Consider the following 25,525-nt stretch of genomic DNA (forward strand, 5'->3'; position numbering starts at 1 on the left):
GGAGCTTCAGTACCTCTCCCTTTTCTACAACAATTTTAGTGGAGTTGTTCCCCATCAGATTGGCAATCTTCAAAAGGTATGCTTCCTGGACCTTGGATTTAATTCTTACTTGGAAGCTCCCGATTGGTCTACAGTTCAGAGTTTTCCTGTGTTGAGACATCTCATTTTCGCTTGGAATGGATTTGGACCAAGGTTCCCTGATTTCATACTAGGTTGTAGGAAACCTAACTTATCTTCATTTGGTTGGAAACGATTTGAATGGATCAATCCTTGAGTCATTGTTCACCACTTTGGAGAAACTTGAGTATCTTGATCTTTCTTCCAATGACTTTTCAGGACCTTTATCACCTAACATTGGCAAGCTGTCCAACCTCAAATATCTTGATTTGTCATCCAATTCTTTTCAAGGAGAAATCCCATCTTCTATAGGCCAACTTAAAAATCTTCAATTCTTGGATATTTTAGATAATGAATTCAATTCAAGTATTCCTTCTGAGCTTGGTAATTGCACTAACCTTAGTCGCTTAGCTCTGAGTTTAAATTCATTCTTTGGTGCATTGCCTTCGTCACTGTCATCTTTGACAAAGTTGTCTGGGTTGTATTTATCAGATAATTTTCTTTCTGGTAATATTTCACCAAATTTTTTCTCTAATTGGACCAAGCTAACAACTTTGAACCTTCAAAACAATTTATTCAACGGGAGTATTCCATCAGAAATTGGCTTGCTAACCAATCTTGAACAACTTTTCTTGAATTCAAATCAATTTTCTGGAGACATTCCAACTCATATAGGAAACTTGCAGAATTTAGTTCACTTAGATATGTCTAAAAACAACCTTTATGGTTCAATACCTCAAACAATTGCAAACCTCGCAATCCTCTCAATCTTACTCCTTTCTACGAACAATCTCACTGGAACACTTTTGTCTGAGAATGAGGATCTAACACCAACGCTTATTTCTTCCTCCATTTGCAATATACATTCTCTGGAAATTTTGGTTTTGGCAAACAATTCATTATCTGGGCCAATACCTCAATGTTTAGGGAACATAAGTCTCTCTGTGTTAGATTTGCACCAGAATCAATTTCATGGGTCAATTCCAACAAGTTTTAAGGTGGGCAACCCTTTGAATAGACTTAACTTGCGTGAAATCCACTTAGAGGGAACATTGTCGCCATCTTTAATCAATTGTAAAAAGTTGGAAGTTTTTGATCTTGGACACAACAACTTGAATGGTACGTTTCCAATGTGGTTAGGAGTTCTTACAAATCTAAAGGTTCTGAGCTTGAGGTTTAACAAGTTGAACGGTTCTATAGCAAGCACGAGTATCAAAGGATACATGTTTCTTCAACTTCGTGTCTTTGACCTCTCTTACAATGAATTCATAGGAGATTTGCCTACAATGCTTTTTAAGAATTTTAAAGCAATGACAAATGAAGATGAAGATAGAATACCACAAGGACAAATGTACCTCAAGCAGAACTTCTATTACAAAGATTCATTAGTGATAGAAATGAAAGGACAAGAGCGTGAAATTGTTAAAATACTAATCACGTTTACTACTATTGATCTCTCATGTAACAAATTTGAAGGCCATATTCCAAATAGCATCGGAGATCTTCTTGCACTACGTGAATTAAATTTATCGCATAACATGTTCACCGGCATCATCCCAACATCTCTTGGAAATTTATCAGTGCTTGAATCTTTGGACCTTTCTTCAAATCAAATTGGTGGAGCAATCCCTGGGCAATTGGCAAGTATTACATGGCTTGAAGTGTTGAATCTCTCACATAATAAGCTTGTGGGATGCATACCTCATGGCAAACAATTCAATACATTTGAAGAAATTCATATCAAGGGAATGATGGATTGAAAGGAAAACCTTTGTCACAAGGTTGTGGGAATGTCATGATACCGCAACTTCCAACAGCACCAAAAGAGCTCCACCAAGAAGACAATTCAAGTTTATAGAGCGGATGCACGGTAAAAGTTGTGGCAATGGGATACGGTTGTGGTATTTTTTTTGGATTATTCATGGGAAGTCTCATGCTCCTATCTGGAAAGCCAGAATTCATTGCAAGGTTTGTTGAAGAAGAATCATACAAACTAGCAATGAAGATCAAACAAAGAAGATCAAAAACAAGAAGGAGAAGAAACTGCTTCAATGGTAAGTAATCTTATTACACCAAAGCAATTTACAACTATATATGGCATGTTTTTGTTTGGTAATGCATAAGTGTAGATATTTTAAGGATTATACTATGAAGTGTGTTTACTAACTTTTGCAGTTCACTTGGCTTCTCTCCGGATGAAAAATATTCGAGACAGAGGATGTTGTAGTTAAAGAAGTGGCCTCGTTTGGTTTGTTGCCGACTCAGAAGCCACCTCCCAAGTACTGTCGACTATCATATATGATCTATCTCTAGTTAGGTGTTGTCACATTGTATGGCGACTATCATATATGATCTATCCCTAGTTAGGTGTTGTCACATTGTATGGCTTTGGTATGATACCAAATGTTTCAATTCATGCATGATGAATAATGTCAATATGTTCATGTCTTAGAGCTTTCTTTCTAGTAGAATGGATTTGTTATGCCTATGTTTATTATCTCAAAACAAAATTCTTCATTTCTCCTAGATAGTTTATATTTTTCCTCCATACAAAGAGTGAAAAAAATAACAAAACTTTACAAGTAGACAAATCTGAATTATAATGCACAAATAATATTTGCAAAAATAAGAGGTTTCATCCCTTCAAGGGATGATTAAAAAAAATCTAAAGACTAACATAAGAGTAAGACATCATAATTAGTCACCACCCAATTGGTACATAATTAATTTGTTTGATTTAATCTATCAAAATACAATTTGATTTATGAAATTGAAATAAATAAAAATAAAATAAAATGTGTAATAGAGATTCTTGACAATGTGTGCAGCAGTGCAGGGTCCTTTTTATATATTAAAAAAAACAATAATTATGCAACAAAAATAATTTATAAAATATAATGTAGAGTGTGGACAGTTTGAATATGTTAAGAAAGGGGAATAATAAATTATTGGTCACGAGCGCTTCAAAATCATAACCATTATTTACCAACCACACACAAGACAATCATTATTGTGTAGACCATGGTCCACACAGCTGTGTGGACCATGATCCACCCAGCTGTGTGGATCATACTATCAAATAATGTATATTCAGTATAAAAATAATGTACATTCAATATAAAAATAATATACATTGTATTCAGGGAATATACATTATTTGTGTACTGAATGTACATTATTTTTATAAGTACATTCAGTATAAAAATAATGTACATTTAATACATTAAAAATGTACATTTTATTATGGTCCACACAGCTGTTAATTTGCCCACACCAGAATCCAGATGTAGATGCCCCATTAAACCCCAGCCCTTGATATATTCATATTCCCTACAGTGCCCATTCAATATTTTATTCCTTAATTATTACAATAATAATGTGTTTTGGAGTTGAGTTATGCATGCTTATGAAAAAAGAGATTCTTCCACAGAACGCTTATCATTACATTTAGGGTGTGTTTGGAAACCCGGAAAATGATTTCTGGAAATTATTTTCCGGGTTTCTCATGTTTGGCAACACTTAAAAAACCCAGTCAACGGAAAATGATTTTCGTTGACTGTGGAAAATGGGGTCAAAATGGCGGAAAATGACTTCCGCCCAAAATTGGAGGAAGTCATTTTCCGCCAATGGAAAATGATACTGCCTGGTCACAGGGTATGGTTTCCGGCGGAAACCATAGCCCTGCTCTCGTTTTCGGCGCCGGAAACCAGAGCAGCACTGCTCTGGTTTCCGCAGCGGAAACCAGAGAACTTCTCTAGTTTCCGCCGGGAAGCCAGAGCACTGCTCTGGTTCCCAGAGAGGAAACCAGAGGGGGGGGGGTTTTTTTTTTTTTTTTTTTTTTTTAAATTTTATTACTTAAAAAATATTATTTTTATCTTATTATAATATTTTAAATAACATAATAAAATATATAATTATACAATTCTACCCATTTTCCAGAAAACGAACCAAACACAAAAATACAGTTTTTCAGAATACATCCAAACACGGGAAATGAATTGATTTTCCGGAAAATGACTCATTTTCCAAAAAATATTTTCCAGAAGTCATTTTCCTGCTTTCCAAACACACCCTAAAAGTGATATGATACTAACTATTAAAACGCTTATCGTTATGCTAAAAGTTATAGTTAGTAATGAAGGTATAACTTTATTTCATTATATTATATTTACGTAGCATATAACATCATGTTTTAATAGTAAGATATTGATTTCGGTCCTTTAAGCTTCTGTTCAACCGCATGCATGCAATATAATTCAAAAAACAGACAATAAAGATTGACCTATATGGCTATATGGATATTAAATATTGTTTTAATTTATTATTAGTTTAGTTTGAAGGTTTCAATTCTGCTGCCATGCAAATAAAGCCAGAGAATGATGGAGTGTAGATTTATAAATTATTTTGTCCTCGTACCACATATCAATCGAAACATACAAAGTGGTTATTATTTATTATAATTTCAGGTACAACATATATCCCCACCCATAGACCTCATCAAAAAGAAAATAAATATTGTCAAATAGGTGAACATAAATTCCGTAGTAAAAGAGCACGAGTTTGATTCCTGCCAACAATTTTTCTGTCGAATCCTTTGCACTAAGATTTTCTAATACGGTTTACACTCTTCTATGTGGTCAATTTGCAGACTATTCCACAGAAGCAGAGTTTATCCAATGCATACTCACAAGCAGTGGTCAGTGTTGCAAAAATCCCGCGTAGGCGCTAGGCGCTAGGAAATTGTATCACCATAAATCGGTGGTTTAGGCGACGGCCTAAGCGCTGCTTGGGCACTAACCACCTAGGTTTCTAAGGCATCAACTAGGCCGCATAGTCGGCCGATTAGCTATTGTTCTTTTATTAATCATTTATTTCACTCAAAATAATATCGTTTTGAGCGAAATAACTCTAAATTGTTCAAAGTCGAGATGTTTTTAGGTTAATATTTAATACTAAGTATTAAATAGTTTATAATTATTAGTCTTAAAAAATTTAAACAAATTTATAAATTAAAAAATACACGAGCGTCTAGGTGCCGATTAATGGCCGCCTAGACACCGAGGAGCGTCTAGAGATTTTTTCAACCATGACAGTTGCTATGGGTTTCCTTCAACTTCCAAAATAAATAAATAAATAAATTCTTTTTCTCGGTACATTACTTTCAGAATCTAAAGTAACATATATGGGGCAACTGCAACTAAATTGGTCAGATAGTTGACTTAGTACCAATAAGATTTCAAGTTTGATCTCCATGAAAGCTGCAGTCTATTGGTCTAGGCTGAGCTACCATTCAAACCGCCAATGTAAATATTTTTTTAAAATTGCTTAATTTTATGATGAAATTAAATAACTAAGTTATTATGAGCAAAGTTGTAGATCAAAATGTGTAATCCAAAACCATGTGAGATCCCAATTATTATCGTTAATTGTTTTATAAACATATGGTGACAATAATTGTTTTGTCATCGTTTTCTTAATTATTGCAAATTGAAACACAATTTGTTACAAAAGAACATAATTACACAATTTGATATTTTTCCTTGAAAAAAATATGATGAATGGATGTTGACTCGTGCATCCACCCTAGCCCATTGTTGTGTATATATCACCTTCAACAATATTTTTTGGGGCCTACCATAAACATATAGAACATATATATGATTAATTAGATCGAAATAAACATCCATATTACACTGCATGAAAACTCGCTCTACAAAATTAAGATATATAGTGACAATTTTTTGTGACACGGTATAATTTTGTCATAAATATTTTTTATTTTTTATTTTTTGCGAAAAAAGTTGATTGATATTATTATTTGTGTTAATTGTGATAACATCTTTTTTATTACATAGGGAGTGGTAATTGTGACAGTTGAGTGTTTGTTACAATGAATTAAAATGTCACTATTGATAGATTAGTAATATCACATTATTCACATATATACTAAGTTGTCACTATTTGTTGTCACTAAAGGTGGACTGAGATTTAAGGTATTTTTTTAATTTTTCAGCCATGACGTTTGGTCGTTGTTCCTATGTAATATAGCTTGCAAACCACACTAGAAAGAGTCTATATGTGACGGTTTAAACCGAGAATGTGTTGTCAATAATTGCATATTTGACATTTTGATACAAGAATCATACTCCACTTACTCGATTACTCCTTTGGGGACATTTTCTTTAGTAACCTTGATCTCCAATTAAGTGATTGGAAAGGCTACTTTCATCTATAGACCCTAGGGTTAAGTAGTTGGAAAACGTTATTTGTATCAAAAGTTAAATATTATTTGGTGTTACTACTTGTAATAAGTGTTATAATTGTGTATATAAATTGATTGACTTGATCACAATAAACCAACTACTACTACAATTTTGTATGCAATAGGCTTCAATTATTTGGAAGAGCACTTAAAGTGGTGGTGTCATTGTAATAGGAGCTATTAGATTGCCCTAACAATATCTTATATAAATTACCTATCTCTAGGGCTTTCAACACTCTTCTGAATAAACCCTTAATAAGTAAAATCCAACTGGCTAGTTAAAAATTAATTATGGATTGTTATGATATTATTATTATTATTATTAAACCAAGTGGATCATAATCCCTGAAAACATGGATGTATGGAGTTGATATATCCCTTAAAACATGAAAGCTTAAATCATGGAATGTTTTAAGGGATGTGGGGCACAAAGCATCAAACATGGATTAGTGGTCTTTGATGTGTGAATTAATTATTGTCATCTTTGTTTGCTAGTATATGTATATATATATATGTTGTATTACCGAAGGGTTGTAGGTGTGGTGTGGAGAAATAATGAAAAGCAAAACATTTCTTTGTCAATAAAAAAAAAGTGTGGTCTGTGTGTGAGTGTACGTACAGAAGCAAATAGAAATAAATTCATTTCCATCCATAATCCTTCTCTTTAATTCCTCTCAATTACTATAGATATATTTATATTAAATATATCTTACATTTGGTATCAGAGCCTATCAACCTTCCAACCCTGAGATATTTTTTCTAGTGAAATATGGCCAATAATTTCAATATTGTATGGTCGGGTCCTAAATTAGACGGGAAGCTCGATTACAATTATTGGCAAATTATGATGACCACACATTTGAAAGCTCAAAATCTTTGGAGCTATGTTGATCCCGGTCTACCAGAAGGAGCTGATGCAGCTGCTACACGGCGAGATCAATTGGCGTTGGGACAAATTCATCAAGGTGTTCATTACTCCATTTTTGGGCAACTAGCTCGTGCTCAAACAGCAAAAGAAGCTTGGGACATCTTAAAGGTGTCAAACAAAGGAGTCGACCGGTCACAGAAGTCCAAGCTGCAGACGTTGAGAAGGTTGTATGATCGTTGTGAGATGGCCTCTACAGAAATCGTAGATATGTATTTCTCTCGTCTTATTGATCTTGTAAATAAGATGAGGTTATACGGAGACACAATTGAGGATGGTGCAGTGGTTGAAAAAGTTCTACGAACGATGCCGATGAAGTATGACCATGTGGTGACTTCAATAACAGAGTCACACGATACCGAGGACTTGTCAATTGCTGAGTTAAAAGGTATGATCGAAAGTCATATTGAAAGGATTGCGTCAAAATCAGAACCACTAGCAGAAGAAGCTTTGAAGAGCCAAGTCACCTTTAATATGACTAGCTCTAATCAAAGAGGTGGAGGAGCTGGTAGAGGTCGTGGAAGAGGTAGAGGAGGATTCAGAGGAAGAGGACGTGGTAACTCAAATCAAGGAAGGGGACGAGGTAACTTCAATCAAGGAAGAGGTGGAGGTAATAATACCAAGCAAGGTAAATTTCCATTTAATTGCTACAATTGCGGCAAATATGGACACAAAATTGCAGATTGCTGGTATAAAGAGGATGGTCATGAAAATCAAGCAAATGTTGCTGAAAAATCTGGTGAGAGTTCTACTGAATCTGAAACCTTATTTTTGGTCAGTAACAGTTTGTCTGCAGATGAAAACATATGGTTCTTGGATACTGGATGTAGTAATCATATGTGTGGGAAGAAAGAATTGTTTTCAGAGTTGGATGAATCAATACGATCTGAGGTGACATTTGGAAATAAGTCAAAAGTGCCAATTTTGGGAAAAGGTAAAATCTCTATTCAATTGAAGGATGGTACTCACAATTTTATATCCGATGTTTTCTATGTTCCTGCATTACACCAAAATTTGTTGAGTATGTGACAGTTGCCAGAAAAGGGATATAAAATAAATATCACTGGAGGGTGTTGTACCATTGTTGATGCCAAGGGAGTTTTGATTGCAAAGGTAAATATGTCTCAAAATCGACTATTTCCTTTAAAAATCAACCATGCACTTCTTACTTGCTTTAATTCTAAAATCCGTGATGATAATTGGTTGTGGCATATGCGGTTTGGGCATTTTCATTTCTCCGGATTAAATTATTTAGCAAGAAAGAAACTTGTTTCTGATTTGCCGATTATTAATGTTCCTGACAAAATTTGTGAGAGTTGTTTGATTGGGAAGAAGCATAGAGAACCTTTTCCTGTAGGCAAGTCTAAAAGAGCGACAAAGCAGTTGGAGATTGTTCACTCAGATCTGTGTTCATTGGAAGTTCCTTCAAATGGAGGTTGTAAGTACTTTGTTACCTTCATTGATGATTTCAGTAGAAAAACATGGGTTTATTTTCTGAAACAGAAGTCAGATGCATGTGATGTTTTTCAACAATTTAAGGTTTTTGTTGAAAAACAAAGTGGTTATAAGATTAAGATTTTGAGAACTGATAGAGGTACAGAATATATTGCTTGTGATGAATTTTTAAAGAAAAATGGTATTCAGCATCAGATGACAGCTAGGTACACTCCACAACAAAATGGAGTGGCTGAGAGGAAAAATAGGTCTATCATGGACATGGTAAGATGCATGATGAAATCTAAAAATCTGCCTAAACCTTTTTGGGCAGAAGCTGTTGCTTGTGCTGTTCATATGTTGAATAGGTGTCCAACTAAAAGTGTTCGTGATAAGACACCTGAGGAAGCTTGGAGTGGGAGTAAACTATCTATCAGACATCTCAAGGTTTTTGGATGTTTGGCATATGCACATGTGCCAGATCAGTTGAGAAAGAAGTTAGACGATAAAGGTGAGAAGTGTATTTTTATTGGTTATAGTGACATTTCAAAGGCTTATAAATTGTATAATCCTGAAACTCAAAAGGTTGTTATAAGTCGTGATGTCACTTTTGATGAATATGGTGCATGGGATTGGTCAACTAAAGAAGAAAGGTCAGTTGTTGTTCCCATTATTCCTGATAATGAGCAATTGGTTTCAGATAATGTTCAATCTTCTTTACAGCCAGAGTCATCAGTTCGGAGATCTCAACGCGAGCGTCACTTACCAGCTCGTTTGGAAGATTATGTTTTGGGTAATGATAATGACTTGACTAATGAAGAGATTGTTCAGTTTGCTCTCTTTGCAGATTGTGACCCTATATCATTTGAGGAGGCTGCTACAGAAACTCATTGGCTTAAGGCAATGGATGAGGAGATTTGTGCCATTGAAAAGAATGGTACTTGGGAGTTAACAGAATTACCTCCCGAAAAGAAGCCAATTGGAGTAAAGTGGGTTTATAAAACCAAATACAAGTCAAATGGTGAGGTTGACCGTTTTAAGGCACGGTTGGTAGCAAAGGGTTACAAACAAAAACCAGGTATTGATTATTTTGAGGTTTTTGCTCCTGTAAGTAGACTTGATACTGTGCGAATGCTTATTTCTCTTGCTGCTCAAAATGATTGGAAATTGTTTCAAATGGATGTCAAGTCTGCTTTTTTGAATGGTTTTCTTGAAGAAGAAATATATGTTGAGCAACCTGCAGGGTATGTGAAGAAAGGGGAAGAAAATAAGGTTTACAAGTTGAGAAAAACTTTGTATGGTTTAAAACAGGCACCCAGAGCATGGTATGGTTGCATTGATTCTTATTTTATTGAGAATGGTTTTATGAGGTGTCCTTATGAGCATACTCTGTATGTCAAATACACAGATTTTGGAGATATTGTTATAATCTGTCTGTATGTTGATGATTTGATTTTTACTGGAAACAATTTGAAACTAATCTCAGAATTGAGGGAGGCACTCATTAAGAAATTTGAAATGACTGATATGGGCCTTATGTGTTACTTTCTTGGTCTTGAAGTTGTTCAGATGAATGGTGGAATCTTCATTTCACAGAAGAAATATGCTGCTGATATTTTGAAAAAGATCAAAATGGAAAACTCCAAACCAGTTTCAACTCCAGTAGCTGAAAAGTTGAAGATGTCCAAAGATGAGTGTGGTAAGAATGTGAATGTTACAGCTTATAAAAGTTTAATGGGGAGTTTGAGGTATTTGGTAGCTACAAGGCCAGATATTTCTTTTGGAGTTGGAATACTCAGCAGATTCATGGAGGAACCAAAAGAATCACATTGGGTTGCAGCAAAGCGAATTCTGAGATATGTCAAAGGTACGAGTAATGATGGAATTTTTTACTCTACTAATGATGCAGTGAAACTTGTTGGATATACAGACAGTGATTGGGCTGGAGATGTTGAGACAAGAAAAAGCACATCAGGATATGCCTTCTATCTTGGTTCTGCTATATTTTCCTGGTCTTCAAAGAAGCAGCAGATTGTAGCACTTTCAACCGCAGAAGCAGAATACATTGCAGCAGCAAACTGTGCTACTCAAGCAATTTGGCTCAGAAGAATTTTGGAGTTTTTGCAACAAAAGCAGGAGGCACCTACAACAATTTTTTGTGACAACAAGTCTGCCATTTCGTTGTCAAAAAAATCCTGTTTTTCATGGTCGCAGCAAACACATTGATATCAAGTATCACAAGATCAGGGAGTTGGTAGCTGAAAAACAAATCAACATTGAGTACTGTGCAAGTGAATGTCAAGTTGCTGATATTTTTACAAAGCCATTGAAGACAGAGACATTTCTCAAACTGAAGAAGGAAATTGGGATGACGAATATATCCAACTTGGTTTAAGGGAGGCAATGTTATGATATTATTATTATTATTATTAAACCAAGTGGATCATAATCCCTGAAAACATGGATGTATGGAGTTGATATATCCCTTAAAACATGAAAGCTTAAATCATGGAATGTTTTAAGGGATGTGGGGCACAAAGCATCAAACATGGATTAGTGGTCTTTGATGTGTGAATTAATTATTGTCATCTTTGTTTGCTAGTATATGTATATATATATATATGTTGTATTACCGAAGGGTTGTAGGTGTGGTGTGGAGAAATAATGAAAAGCAAAACATTTCTTTGTCAATAAAAAAAAGTGTGGTCTGTGTGTGAGTGTACGTACAGAAGCAAATAGAAATAAATTCATTTCCATCCATAATCCTTCTCTTTAATTCCTCTCAATTACTATAGATATATTTATATTAAATATATCTTACATGGATCAATCAAGAATATATTCTGCCTGCTGCCTTCTTAATTATGACACATAATAATTAAACTATATATACTCACACATATATATACATACACAGACACATGATCTTTCCTAAATCCCTGGCTGGCCAATAAAAAGCCTACATTAAAACCATATATTATAGTTAATTGTTCTTCATTAATTTGCTAATCATATATACTTTTTCTTTCTTTGAAATCTCTTTAATTAAACTGAAGAGATCTTCAAAAAGCTGCAGCAATGGAGTTAAGAGACATCGAAGCCACACTGCCTCCAGGCTTTAGATTCTATCCCAGCGACGAAGAGCTTGTCTGTCACTATTTGTACAAGAAAGTCGTCGCAAAGAATCAACGGCTTTCTAAGTATACTTTGGTCGAAATCGATCTTCATACTTGAGAGCCATGGCAGCTTCCTGGTATAGTATCCTCTCTCTCTCTCTCTTTCTTTTGGTTTGAATATAATATAATGCGTTGTTGTTGTGAACTGTGGGTGTAATTAAAGATGTGGCGAAGCTGAACTCGAAGGAGTGGTATTTCTTCAGCTTTCGCGATCGGAAATATGCGACGGGATATCGGAGCAACAGGGCGACAAGCTGCGGCTACTGGAAAGGCACCGGGAAAGATCGTCGGATTCTTGACCCCGCCGGCACCGTTCTGGGGATGAGAAAAACGTTGGTGTTCTACCACCATAGAGCTCCCCATGGCGTCAAAACTGATTGGATCATGCACGAATTTCGCCTGGAAAATCCCCATATTCCTCCCAAGGCAAATCTATTTGATATAAAAAAAAAAAAACTAATTACATGAAACATAACATCGTAATTCTCCAATTCTTCAATGATATATGGATCCCTTACTTGCTTTGCCTACCTAATTAAGTACCATTACTAGTGTGGATGGTTTTTTTTTTTTTTTTTCTTTTTTGTGAGTATTGACGGTAATAATGGGTTACCGGGTATGTAATCTGAGTATTATTGAAGTAAGATGGTACAGTGTTTGAGTACTTGAGAACAATATTGAGCGTAGTGCTCCGTGTACAAGTGAATGTAATATCTATTGTCTAGTAAGAAGTGTCCCCCTTCACTATGCGGTTGTGAGCCTTTTTGTAAGAAGTGTCCCCCTTCACTATGCGGTTGTGAGCCTTTTTATTCCCTTCAGCTCAGTAACGGAGCATTGATGAAGAGCTGAACGTCTGTCATCAATGCTGAGGAGCTGAACGTTGGNTAGAGTGTGGTGTTTTTGAAATCAAGCATCTGGCTTGACCCAGGAAAACACTCTCCCGTCAGGTAGCTAGCGAGACCGGATCTCATGCCGGCCCTAAGAGAATAGAGTTTACTTGATGAGGAGCAGCGCCACTTGATGAGGTGACACCACTTGAGGAGCCACTTGATTTTTTTTTTTTTTAAATTTTGGACGAGGACTGACCTCGGCCAAACTTGGCCAAAAACTTGGCCGAGGATTGACTTCGGCCAACTTGGAGAGTTTTTGACCGACCATCAGCGAATTACATGTTTTTTGCGTTGCACGGACTTTTCCTCTAGCTCACTGTTTCTTGCTTTCTCGCCCAGGTCGCACCTCCTTTTCTTGGTGTTGGAAGCTGAAGGCTCAGGATCTTCTTTCTTTCGCCACACATTGTCGAGTAGGCTTTGTTGATGCTGGTACTGTCCCGGACACTCAACAAATGCTGGTGCTGAGGGAAAATACACCATTCCCATTTCCTCAGCGTGACTTAGAATCACGCTAACCGGGTGAGTAAGCGGTGTTAAGTGCCGTGGTGGGGCGAGACGAGAATGCTCATCTCTTCCCTTCGTTGAGGGTGGTTGGTTTGGTCGTGGTGTCTGGCTGGGCGGACCTGCTTTATCAGGTCGCTCACTCTTTCGTCCTTCCTCCTCATCCTTCTTTCTCCTGTCAGCCTCTTCTGCGTCTGCGTACCGGTTGGCCGTTCTCATGAGTTCTTCATAAGAGCGTGGGTGGTGGGTGTTCAGTTGTTTGTGGAAATCGCCTGACCTCAGTGCTTGGATGAAGATGGGAATTGCTGCCTTTGAATCGAAGTCATATACGTTGTTGACTTCTTTTTTCCATTTGCTTAAGAAGTCTCGCAGGCTTTCTCCCTTATCCTGTTTTACCCCCCCGAGATGTGAGAATGGTTTCTTATGTTGTATACTCCCTGAGAAATAAGACAAGAAACTTTTGGATAGCTCTGCAAAAGTCTGAACTGATCCGTCTGGGATTGTGTTAAACCAATCTTGAGCAGTCCCGTCCAAAGTGGACAAGAACGCTCTGCACATTATGGCATCGCTTGCCCCAATCATGACCATGGCTGCCTTGTATCTTGTCATATGGGTACGCGTATCTGAAGTGCCAGTGTAGGCCTTGATGGTGGGTAGTTGAAAGTCTTTTGGAAGAGGAACTTCCATTATGTCAGGAGAGAATGGAGCGGCCATTCTTACCTCCGGTTCTGGTGAGTGTTCTCTTGCTTCTACTTTCTTTTCCAAATCATCTATCTGCCTTTGGAGTCTTTCCACCAGGCCTTCCTGTGGTGTTTTGTGTCTAGTGGAGTGACGCGGAGCCAATCCACCAGATTCGCCCATCCTTTCTCCGGATGGTCGTTTGGTTACTGTCTTTCCTGCTTGGGCACGGGGACCTCTATTGGAGGATCCTTGCACCCCCTGAGTTCTGTTTTGCCTCGGAGATTGCACTTCTCCCTCCAGAGGGGGTGGTGGCGGTAAGATCTGGCCTTGCATTTCTGCGACTAGTTGGGCCATCGTCGCCGCCGCCTGTTGGATGACCTGCGCTGCTGCCTGAAGGTCCACCACCTGGGGGGGAGCAGCAGTTGCTGGGAGGGGAGTACGGCCACCACCATGGTTGTCGTTGAGTTGGGTACGGAGGTCACCTTCACTGCGGTTGTTGTTGTTGAGTTGGCTGCGAAGGTCACCTCCATGGTTACTGTTGAGCTGCTCACGAAGATCACCCGAGGGGTGACCCTTGTTCACCTGACTAGGTGTGCGCGAGCTGCTGGATCCAGATACCATTGATAGCGATGAGATGAACTGAGTGGTTTTTTGATTTTGTGATTTTAGCCTGAGATCTGATCTCGGCTCTCAATGAAAGCACCAATGACGGTAATAATGGGTTACCGGGTATGTAATCTGAGTATTATTGAAGTAAGATGGTACAGTGTTTGAGTACTTGAGAACAATATTGAGCGTAGTGCTCCGTGTACAAGTGAATGTAATATCTATTGTCTAGTAAGAAGTGTAAGAAGTGTCCCCCTTCACTATGCGGTTGTGAGCCTTTTTATTCCCTTCAGCTCAGTAACGGAGCATTGATGAAGAGCTGAACGTCTGTCATCAATGCTGAGGAGCTGAACGTTGGCCATCAATGCTGAGGAGTTGAACCGTTGAGCATTGATGCTGAGGGGTGAGGTGTCTTGGGTGCTGCCAATAGTGTGAGGTGTCTTGGGTGCTGCCAATAGTTCCGGGTCGGATACCCAATTACCCTGTCAAGTATGAAACACATTATTAGAGCATTTGATTATATTAATTTTAGAAAGTCTTAAACTTGTACGTGGGTGACGAGGAAAACCTCAACCACTATATGAGGGACATGGCGTGACTAGTAGGGGCCAAGCATCCCTTGGCCTACCATCGGTGCCCGCATGGGGGGTTGATAGTAAGGGGTAGAGAAGTTGGAAGCATAGGATGAAGGCATGGGGCATGACATAGACACGTGGATGGTAGGCATGGGGCAATGGGGCATGACATAGATACGTGGGTGGGTAGGCATGGATAGCGAATATGGTTCTGACACTTGTCATGGCATGAGTGGTACGGTTCTTCTACAATATAAAAGGGGGTGCTCGCCTCCTTTAAGACATTTTGGTCTAAGCAATATAAGCGTCCTGGTTCAGTGGCATCTTGCCTACACTCTCAAACTATTCACTTGGGTTCAACTCTCTTTGGTTGCTATATTATTTATAGTCCATTGTTTGGGCTATAGCTTGTATTGTTTGTTTATTATTTGGACAACTATTTTGAACTAGTATCTCGGACTTATTGCTATTTTCTTACCCTTATACACGTATACCTCATTTATGGTGGACCCGATCACGAGAAAACTATTAAACACTAAATTAAATATTACAAGAAACAAAGTTATAAATAAGCCTCTATTATGTTGTGGTCACATACATACATGATGAAAATATAGCTATGGTTAATTTTCTTGGTGGTAAGTAGTCGCTAATTGATTAGATCTTGCTTTCCTTTATAACTCATTTAGCTAGTCTTTCATAGTCCTTACCGTTATATTGCTATGCTTAATTTTCTTGACTGCCTCTTCGTAGTCTTTACGGGACCATAAGCCTTTATTATGTTTTGATCACATACATACATGATGAAAATATGTTAAAAATGACTTCTGACGTATTTTTCACTGTCAAAATTCTTAGAAATGGAGGATTCAACCTTCTAGAAAGAAAATCCTTAGAAACGTGTAGTAACCGTCAATAACTTTTTGCATTATTGCGTAGAGAACACTCTTAGGAAATGAAATCATTTTCCTAAGTCATCTACATATCCTAACGGGTCTTTCAAGTTTATAGGAGCGCTTGTTTATGTTGACACCGTCGGTTTCACGCATGATCGAAATTATAGTAATACCCTAGGAAATGAAATCGTGTTCATAAGTCCTAACTAGCTTGTTTATTTTGGCTCGTTTGATAAAATAGCTAGCTTATCTGCTAATTTTAGCTTATTTAACAATTATTAACTGTTTGATTTGGTTAAAAAATCAATATATGTGTTTGGTTAATCACCTTTTTATAACTTCGAAATAATAAAATTTAAAAAATTGCTAAGTTAACATTTTCAATTAGCTTTTTGAGAAAATAAATTATACCAAACAACTAACAACTAATTTACCAAACACGTTTCTACAATCAACTAATGTTATCAACAAAATATATCTTCTAATCCAATAACCTAATAACCATTTACCAAATAGTGTTCATAGATTTCACATAAATGAATATCAAAGCTTTTATCCTTTTGTTAAAATAAGAATATATATGTGACTTTATATACTCGTTCGAAATAATATAATATTCAATATGCAATATAAATATATAATGGTAATCTTTATGTAAACATCTTATTTATTTCAATATACTAATGGTCTTAAAAATGACAAAAACTTAGGTAGTGAAGATGTCTCACGGATTCTTATAATTCGTAATACGGGTCAAGTCAAGATGAAATTGTAATACTTATACTTTTAAAATATAATACTAATTAAGAATAAAATGTTTGTTATTTATATTTGATGAAAAAACATGTAATATATACTTTTACATATTGATTTAAAAGTATATATTAAACTCTCTCTTATAAGTATCAAACGCTTTATTCTTGATTAGTATTACATTTTTCAATATAAGTATAACATTTATATATTGACCCGACCCGTTTCACGGATAAAAATTCATGAGACAGTCTCACAGGAGAATCACTCTTTAAAAATTATTTAAAAGAATTTAGACACAATTAAATATAACTCATATAGTATGTTGGCCTGGATGATCACCATCTTTCATTTACGAGAATGTTCAAAGCCGTTACTTGAAGATGTGCTCTTAGTGAAGTCCGCCTCACGACCCTAACATAAGAAGTGATCCTAACATTGAAAGAACCACAATAAGAGAAATTAACTTATGTTACTAATAACTATCCAGCTTAATTAAATAAAAAAGACTAATAAAAAGCTGCCACGAAATCGAGGTAACCTTCTTAATTCGTCCATAATGTGACATAGTTGACTTCGTAATGACCATATATAGTCTTCTTCACAACTCATCTTGTTGGTCTTTCTTTCTCAAAAAAAAAAAATCGAGTCTTATAACTAGCGACAGTGAGGGAATTCTTTGTGCGCATCTAACCTCTATGTTCACTTGAACAAGTAGCTTTTATTCAATATGCATTCTCAAATAATGACTCTTGGGCATTAAAAAAAAAAAAAAGAAAAAAAAAACCTTGACTCCCTCATCATCCATTAATTTTAAAAAAAAAACATAATAATAAATTACCTCCTTTTATACTGCTCCAATTTAATTTAATAATTTTATTCAACTTCAACCATTTTTCCTTCATTTTTGTACGTAAATACCATGCTCCAATGTATTTCCACGGTAAATTCTTTTAAATTTGTTCTTGGCCTCTTGATAAATATTTTAAATTCAGGCAATTAAGAAATACGAGATTAATAAAAATAAATGAGGTGTTTAATTTTTTATTCTAAATACATTTTTAGCTTATCTAAATCTAATACATATATTCCTAACAAATGCAATACTAATAAGAAATAAAGTGTTTATTACTTATATTGTTGCGTACACAACACTCGTAAGAAATGAAATTATTTTCATGAAGTCATATATCCTAATGGGTCTTTCAAGTTTATAGGAGCAGATCAGAGTAGGTTTCTTTTTGTTGACCTCTTTAGTATGGTCTTTCCACTTTAACTTAACCATCGGTTGCACGCATGATCGAAATTATAGTACCCGGCGTTTGGTTCACGGAATCTTGGATTACCCTAGGTAATAGGATTACCTCCAGAAAGATAATATGAGATTTTGGGAATATAAGATTACCTTATGTGTTTGGTTTGGATTGTGGAATATAATATTACTTTGTTTGGTTAAGGGTTATATTTTAGGTTATTTATTTATTTACTTATTTATTTATTTGTGTGCCTTTATTGTGTGTATTTTTTATTTATTTATATGTATGAATGTATTGCTGCTTAATATTAAAAAAATAAATATATAAATATACACTCATGTATATTTGATTATATAAACATATATTTATTTTATATAGGTTATTGTGTTAGTATTATTATTATTATTATTATATATATATAAGGATTAGTTAACAAGGGCAAAGTTGGAATAATCCAAGGTAATCTTAAATTACCTAAAAAAACGGGGGTAATCACATTACCTTGAAACATTACCGTCACATCAGCTTTGAGGTAATATAACATTACCAGGTAATCTCATAACTTGAAACAAACAAAGTAATATAACATTACCAGGCTCAAATTACCTAGGTAATCTCAGATGACCCGAACCAAACGGCCTAGGAAATTAAATATAATGAATCATATATTTTCATAAGTCCCAGCTAGAGCTTGTTTATTTTATCAGACCAGGTCAAGGCCAGTAGAGCAAGTTAACTTTATTTGGAAATAGACATGTAGTCAAATAAATTAAAGCTAGCTAATTAAAATGAATATAATGGCCCTGTTTGGTTAAATAGTTAGGTTATCCGTCAATTTTGGTTTATTTGACCACCATTAGTTGTTTGACTTGGTTAAACAATCAAAATGAGTATTTTGATTAATTAACTTAATTTTTGTAACAACTTATTGCTCGAAAATGTTAAAATTCAAAAAGTTGCTCAAAGTAGTTTTTTTGGTCAACTTTTTGAAAAAGTCATTTTGTATGTAATCAACTAACCGCTAACAACTAATTTACTAAACACTTTTCTACCATAAGCTAATGTTATCAACTAGTCAAACACAGTAACCTAAGCTATTTATCACACCCCCAATATAAATTTTCTAAAGGGAATATAATATAAATTAGAGTTAATTCCAACAATGGTCCTCCGACTATGTTGATTTTTCAAAATTAGTCCCCAACTTTTAATTTGGACAATTTAAGTCCCTTGACTTTCAAATCCTTTTCAATGTTAGCCCTTTCGTCAAATTTTGGTTAAGTTGAGGTCAAATGAAGGGGTAGAATTGTCCGTTCACCTATATAGTGTATTATTACTCGTATTTCTCATGTCTTATACGCTATATATATATGAATATAATCTAAGTCGAAGAGACTTCGACTAAGATTATATGGCTTTGATTGAGACTTTCACTAAGATTATATTCATATATACATTATATAGGACAGGAGAAATACGAGTAATAATGCACTAAACAGGTAAACGGATAATTTTATCCCTTCATTTGACCTCAACTTAACCAAAATTTGACGAAAGGACCAACGTTGGAAATAATTTAAAAGTCAAGGGACCTAAATTGTCCAAATTAAAAATCGGGGACTAATTTTGAAAAATCAACATAATCGAAGACCATTGCTAGAATTAACTCTATAAATTACAACAAACATATATCTTGCTCACTTTAGTAAACACAAGGTTTTAAATTCCACTCTCCTACATCAATAGTCTATTAACACTCTTTAATTATGGCCCTTTGTCGGGGTTTACTCCACACCCTCGGGTAGAGTACGTCATGGGTCAATGTACCACTCCAACACGTAGTGTGGTTTCATCTCTAGCTATAAAAGGCTGCCTATCTTTCTTGGTATCATAACATGTAATCTTCATCTTACCAAAAAAATCCTCGAGTATGGGAAATTTTCGTTGTTGGAACTTGTAGCACTGGTCTTTCTTGTGCTGCCTTGTTTCTTTGCATCCGAGGCGACATCATCATCAGCAACAACCCAAGCTGAGGCTCTTCTAAAATGGAAGAGCAGCCTGTCAATGCTGCCGCCTCCTTCTTTTCTTGATCTCAATTCATGGTCACTATCCAATCTAAAAAACATTTGTAATTGGAGTGGCATCGTCTGCAATGGTGATGGAAGTGTTTCTGAGATCAATCTTGGTGATGAGGTTTACTTTATAATTGGCACTCTTCATCACCTCAATTTTACTTCTTTTATTTCAAGCCTCAAACGCTTCGACATCGGTGAGAACGATTTCTATGGATCAATCCCTCTTGCTATTGGTAATCTGTTCAACTTGGTCCACTTGAACTTGAGCTACAATAAGTTTACTGGTGCTATTCCTCATCAAATTGGAAATCTTAAGAAGGTACGGTTCCTGGACCTTGGATTTAATCTTTTCGAGGCTCATCATGACTGGTCTAAATTTAAGAGTTTTCCTGTGCTGAGACATCTCAGTTTCTCAGCTGTTACATTAAGATCGTTCCCTGATTTTATACTAGATTGTCGAAATCTAACTTTTCTTGATTTGTCTGAAACCGTTTTGAATGGATCGATCCCAAACTCATTGTTCACGAATTTGGAGAAGCTTGAGCATCTTGATCTTTCTAGCAATGATTTTTCAGGGTCTTTATCACCTTACATTGGTAACTTGTCCAATCTCAATTATCTTCAATTGTCAGAGAATTCTTTTGAAGGAGGAATCCCGTCCCCTATAGGCCAACTCAAACATCTTCAATTCTTAGATATTAGTGCGAATCTACTAAATTCAAGTATTCCCTTTGAGATTGGTTGTTGCACTAGCCTCACTTACTTGAGTTTATCATATAATTCACTCTATGGAGTATGGCCTTCATCAATGTCATCTTTGACCAAGTTGTCTGAGTTGGATTTGTCAAATAATTTTCTTTTTGGTAATATTTCACCCAATTTTTTCTCCAATTGTACCAAGCTAACATCTTTGGACCTTTCGAACAATTCCTTCGATGGAAGTATTCCATCTGAAATTGGCTTTCTCACAAATCTTGTAAAGCTCTCTTTGTACACAAATCAATTTTCAGGCACCATTCCAACTCAGATTGGAAACATGCATAATCTGGTTGATTTAGATATGCACGAGAATAGCCTTTCAGGTCCAATACCTCAAACAATTGGAAACCTCACAACCCTCGAAAATCTATGGTTGTTTACCAATAAGCTCACCAAAATGCTTCCACCTCAGATAGGAAACTTGAAATTTTTGTTTAATCTAAACTTGTCAAAAAACAAACTTTGTGGTGCAATACCTCAAACAATTGAAAACCTCACAAGCCTTTCAAATCTTAATCTTTCCTCTAACAATCTCATTGGAATACTTCCACCTCATATAGGAAACTTTCCATCTTTGGCTACACTAGACTTGTCAAAAAATGATTTCTCTGGTCCTATACCTCAGGCAATTGGAAACCTCACATGGCTCTCTACACTATTGCTTTCCACCAATAATCTGAGTGGAATGCTTCCGCCCCAACTAGGAAACTTAGATTTGTATGATTTACACTTGTCAGAAAACAACTTCTATGGTCCAATATCTCAGGTGATTGGAAACCTCAGAAAACTTGAAACCCTATTCCTTTCCACAAACAATTTCAAAGGAACACTTTTGTCTGGGAATGGTAAACTAACATCAATACTTACCTCTTCAACCATTTGCAATTTGCATTCTCTCCAAATTTTGGTTTTGGCAAACAATTTATTAGCAGGGCCAATACCTCAATGTTTGGGAAACATAAGCAAAGATCTCTCTGTGTTAGATTTGCATTGTAACCAATTTCATGGGCCAATTCCAAAGAGTTTTAAGGTTGGCAACTCCTTGAACAGACTTAATTTACGTGAAAATCAATTAGAGGGAATAGTGCCACGATCTTTAATCAATTGTAAAGAGTTGGAAGTTATTGATTTTGGACACAACAACTTGAGTGGTAGGTTTCCAATGTGGTTAGGAGCTCTTCCAAATCTGAAGGTTCTCAGCTTGAGATTTAACAAGTTGAATGGATCAATTACAAATAGAAAGGTTAAAGGTTATTTGTTTCCTCAACTTCGTGTCTTTGACATCTCTTACAATGAATTCACGGGAGATTTGCCTACAAGGCTTTTTAAGATATTTAAAGCCATGGAAAATGAAGATGAAGATAGAATACCACACCAAGAGATGTACCTAGACCAGAGCGATTATTACCAAGATTCGGTAATGGTAGGAATAAAGGGAAAAGAGCGTGAAATTGTTAAAATACTAATCGCGTTTACTGCTATTGATCTCTCATGCAACAACTTTGAAGGCCATATTCCAAATAGCATCGGAGATCTTCTTGCACTACGTGAATTGAATTTATCACATAACATGTTCACTGGCAACATCCCAATGTCTATTGGAAACTTATCTGTGCTTGAATCCTTAGACCTTTCTTCAAATCAAATTGGCGGAGCAATCCCTGGACGATTGGCGAGTATTTCATCTCTTGAAGTATTGAATCTCTCATATAATAAGCTTGTAGGATGCATACCTCAAGGCCCACAATTTAATACATTTGAAGCAAATTCATATCAAGGGAATGGTGGATTGAAAGGAAAACCTTTGTCACAAGGTTGTGAGAATGGCATGACACCACAACTTCTTGCACCAAAGTATCTCAACCAAGAAGATGATTCCAGTTTTTTAAGCGGATTCACGGTAAAAGTTGTGGCAATAGGGTACGGTTGTGGTATTCTTTTTGGATTATTCATGGGAAGTCTCATGCTCCTAACTGGAAAACCAGAATTCATTACAAGGTTTGTTGAAGAAGAAGCATACAAACTAGCAATGAAGGTCAAGCAGAGAAGATCAAAGACAAGAAGAAGAAGAAACTAGCTTTGCATGTCAATGGTAAGTAATCTTATTACAGCAAAGCAATTTACAAGCTAAGTATATATGGTATGTTTTTGTTTGGTAATGCATAAGCGTAGATGCATGAATTGATGGAGTATACTGTGATGTGTGTTTACTAATTTTTGCAGCTTGCTTCTCTCCCCATGCATGAAGGAGTATACTCAAGAAAGAGATCGAGTGAGGTTAAAGAAGTGCTTTAATTTGGTTTCTTGCCGGCTCAGAAGTCATCTCTCAAGTACTGATTGATTTCAGATCTCTAGCTAGGTTTTGTCACATATATGTTATTAATTTATATGATTTTGGTATGATTCTGAATGTTCAATTGAGGCATGATGAACAATGTCTTTGTTAGTGTCTTTGAGCTTTCTTTCTAAAATGGATATTTATTTTGGCTATGGGTGAAAAGATTATTACTTTAATTTCTATTAATAGATTATAACATAAAAAATTTGCATGCTTTCGGTGGGGCCTTTAATATGAATAATACAAGTGATGATATGAGTAGATGTGTCTATACCTCATACCAACGACCTTCAAAATTTAAAGAAATTTTATTTGCTTTCTCTCAAAAGAAAAAAGAAACTAAAATTATATTTTGCTATTAAAATATGACATTGATTATATTACATCACAAGTTTAAGAGAAATAAAGTTGTGCTTATAATATATATTGCTAGTTATAATTTTTGATACAGTAATAAATATCTTGACAATTGGTATCATTGTAACTTTTGACTTACTAATAAATGTTTGATCTTGATAGATACACTAACCCAAATCATCAATGAAGTGTTATCTACATAGGATATTCTTATACCTAAAAGTTATGATATAGGCTCTGTTTGGCAGAGCTTATTTTAAGCTACTAATAAGCTATAAGCTTTGTTTTGTAATGTTCTCAAAATAAGCTAGTAGCTTAAAATAAGAGCTTATTTTGAAACGCTACTCTAGGTAGCTTTTTAAAAATAAGCTAGTAGCTTCTTAACTTTTTTCCATCTTTATCCTTATTATTTTAAATAAATGATATCATTTACCCCTCTCAATTAAAACTCTTTTGGCCTTTTCAATTCAATATGTTTCGTTGTAATTTCAATTTGACATTTGTGTTTGAACAATAATTTTTGTATGAACTAATTTTATAAATTACAAACATTTTGTTTTACTTTATATATTTTCAAATATATGTTCTTACTTTATATGTTTATTAAAATATATTGATTTCATTATTTCATATTTTAATATGTAAACAAATCTATTTAAATTTAAAACTATTTAAATTTTATGAAGATGTTCTTTTTAGTCTTTTTACATTTATCAGCTTATCAAAAAACTAATTTTACCAAACACTTTTAAGCATAACAACTAGTTTAACAGCTCTTCATATTTCAGCTTCAAGCTTATAGCTTTTCAGCTTTCAGCTTTCAGCTACCTTTTCAGCTAGGCTTGCCAAACATAGCCATAATAGAAAATGCTAATCTAATATATAAAGTGCATTATTCTAACTCATAATGTACATTATTCTAACTCATAAAATTTAACGATAGTGTTTTGGACCATGATCTACACAACTATGTGGACCATAATTTGCCCATACATTAGTGGTATACGTCAAACAACGAAGAACAAAGACAATAAATAAAAAATTCTGTCAATTTAATTAAAAGTTCTGCTATATGTACTCTAAAGTTTTGCTATCTCACTTTTACTCAATGATATGGAAATTAAGAGTACGATATTTTCACCATGTGGGTCACAGAAAAAGTGTCTACATCAATAATTTGTGAGGGTGAGTAGAAGTTGGGAGTATGAAGTGTGAGTTTATGTAGTATTTTTCTTTAATTAATGATGGGTCGTCATAATCATGATAATCAAATTTAAAGTATATAAAAAAAATGGTTGTATTATGAAAGGATGTTATTTTAATGATGTTTTCATTAAATTTGCAGGTTGAGCATAACCAATAAGGCGATAATTCATCTTTTAATTAGTTGATTATTATTACAATTCATCTCAATCTCTCCTACTTCAATTCTACCACTCAGCTCATGCCCTCCCCCTTTTGGGAATATAATTTGAATTAATATTTTATATATTTTGTAGTGTATTACTTTCTTCTGTTTCATTATACATACATATAAATAGAGTATATTTAAAGGTGAAGTATTAATTAACTTCATAATTGTTAAATTTCATGTATAATATAATATATATGGTGCAACAGTAGAAAACTCTGATTCCCTTTGGAAGCATTGCATGAGTTCTTGAGCATCTATTTTCACTGCTCTTCTCCACCATACAACTAATTAACTTGTATATATATCCTTTGATTCTCGAATGTTCTTTTCGAGTATCCACTATTTAAATGTGTGTCTTGAGTGAAACTTGCCTTGTGGACTTAATTAACTGACAACCAAACAGAAGATCACAATAAAGAAAATCAATTTAAGTTGTTGATATATTCAACTGCTGTATTTTAACTTTAAAATGCATGGAAAATAGATGCTGATATTTTCTTGGATAGAAAA

The 25,525-nt window shown here is 35.2% G+C and overlaps 2 protein-coding genes and 1 pseudogene across 2 annotated transcripts; all 3 read left to right on the forward strand.

The window, feature by feature from the left end:
• The first annotated feature begins 564 nt into the window (after positions 1-564).
• On the forward strand, positions 565-2,605 carry LOC116005284 (receptor-like protein 9DC3). The gene is made up of 2 exons (XM_031245546.1): positions 565-2,171; positions 2,293-2,605. The coding sequence occupies exon 1, from the start codon at positions 822-824 to the stop codon at positions 1,875-1,877; it is 1,056 nt and encodes a 351-aa protein (XP_031101406.1). The 5' UTR covers positions 565-821; the 3' UTR covers positions 1,878-2,171; positions 2,293-2,605.
• A 9,211-nt stretch (positions 2,606-11,816) lies between these two features.
• Positions 11,817-15,190, forward strand: LOC116004114 (annotated as a pseudogene).
• Positions 15,191-20,011: 4,821 nt separating this feature from the next.
• LOC116005051 (receptor-like protein 37) lies at positions 20,012-23,396 on the forward strand. The gene is made up of 2 exons (XM_031245277.1): positions 20,012-22,998; positions 23,130-23,396. The coding sequence occupies exon 1, from the start codon at positions 20,137-20,139 to the stop codon at positions 22,981-22,983; it is 2,847 nt and encodes a 948-aa protein (XP_031101137.1). The 5' UTR covers positions 20,012-20,136; the 3' UTR covers positions 22,984-22,998; positions 23,130-23,396.
• The last annotated feature ends 2,129 nt before the right edge of the window (positions 23,397-25,525 follow it).

This window comes from Ipomoea triloba, chromosome 14, assembly GCF_003576645.1.
Source record: "Ipomoea triloba cultivar NCNSP0323 chromosome 14, ASM357664v1".
Lineage (NCBI taxonomy): Eukaryota > Viridiplantae > Streptophyta > Magnoliopsida > Solanales > Convolvulaceae > Ipomoea > Ipomoea triloba.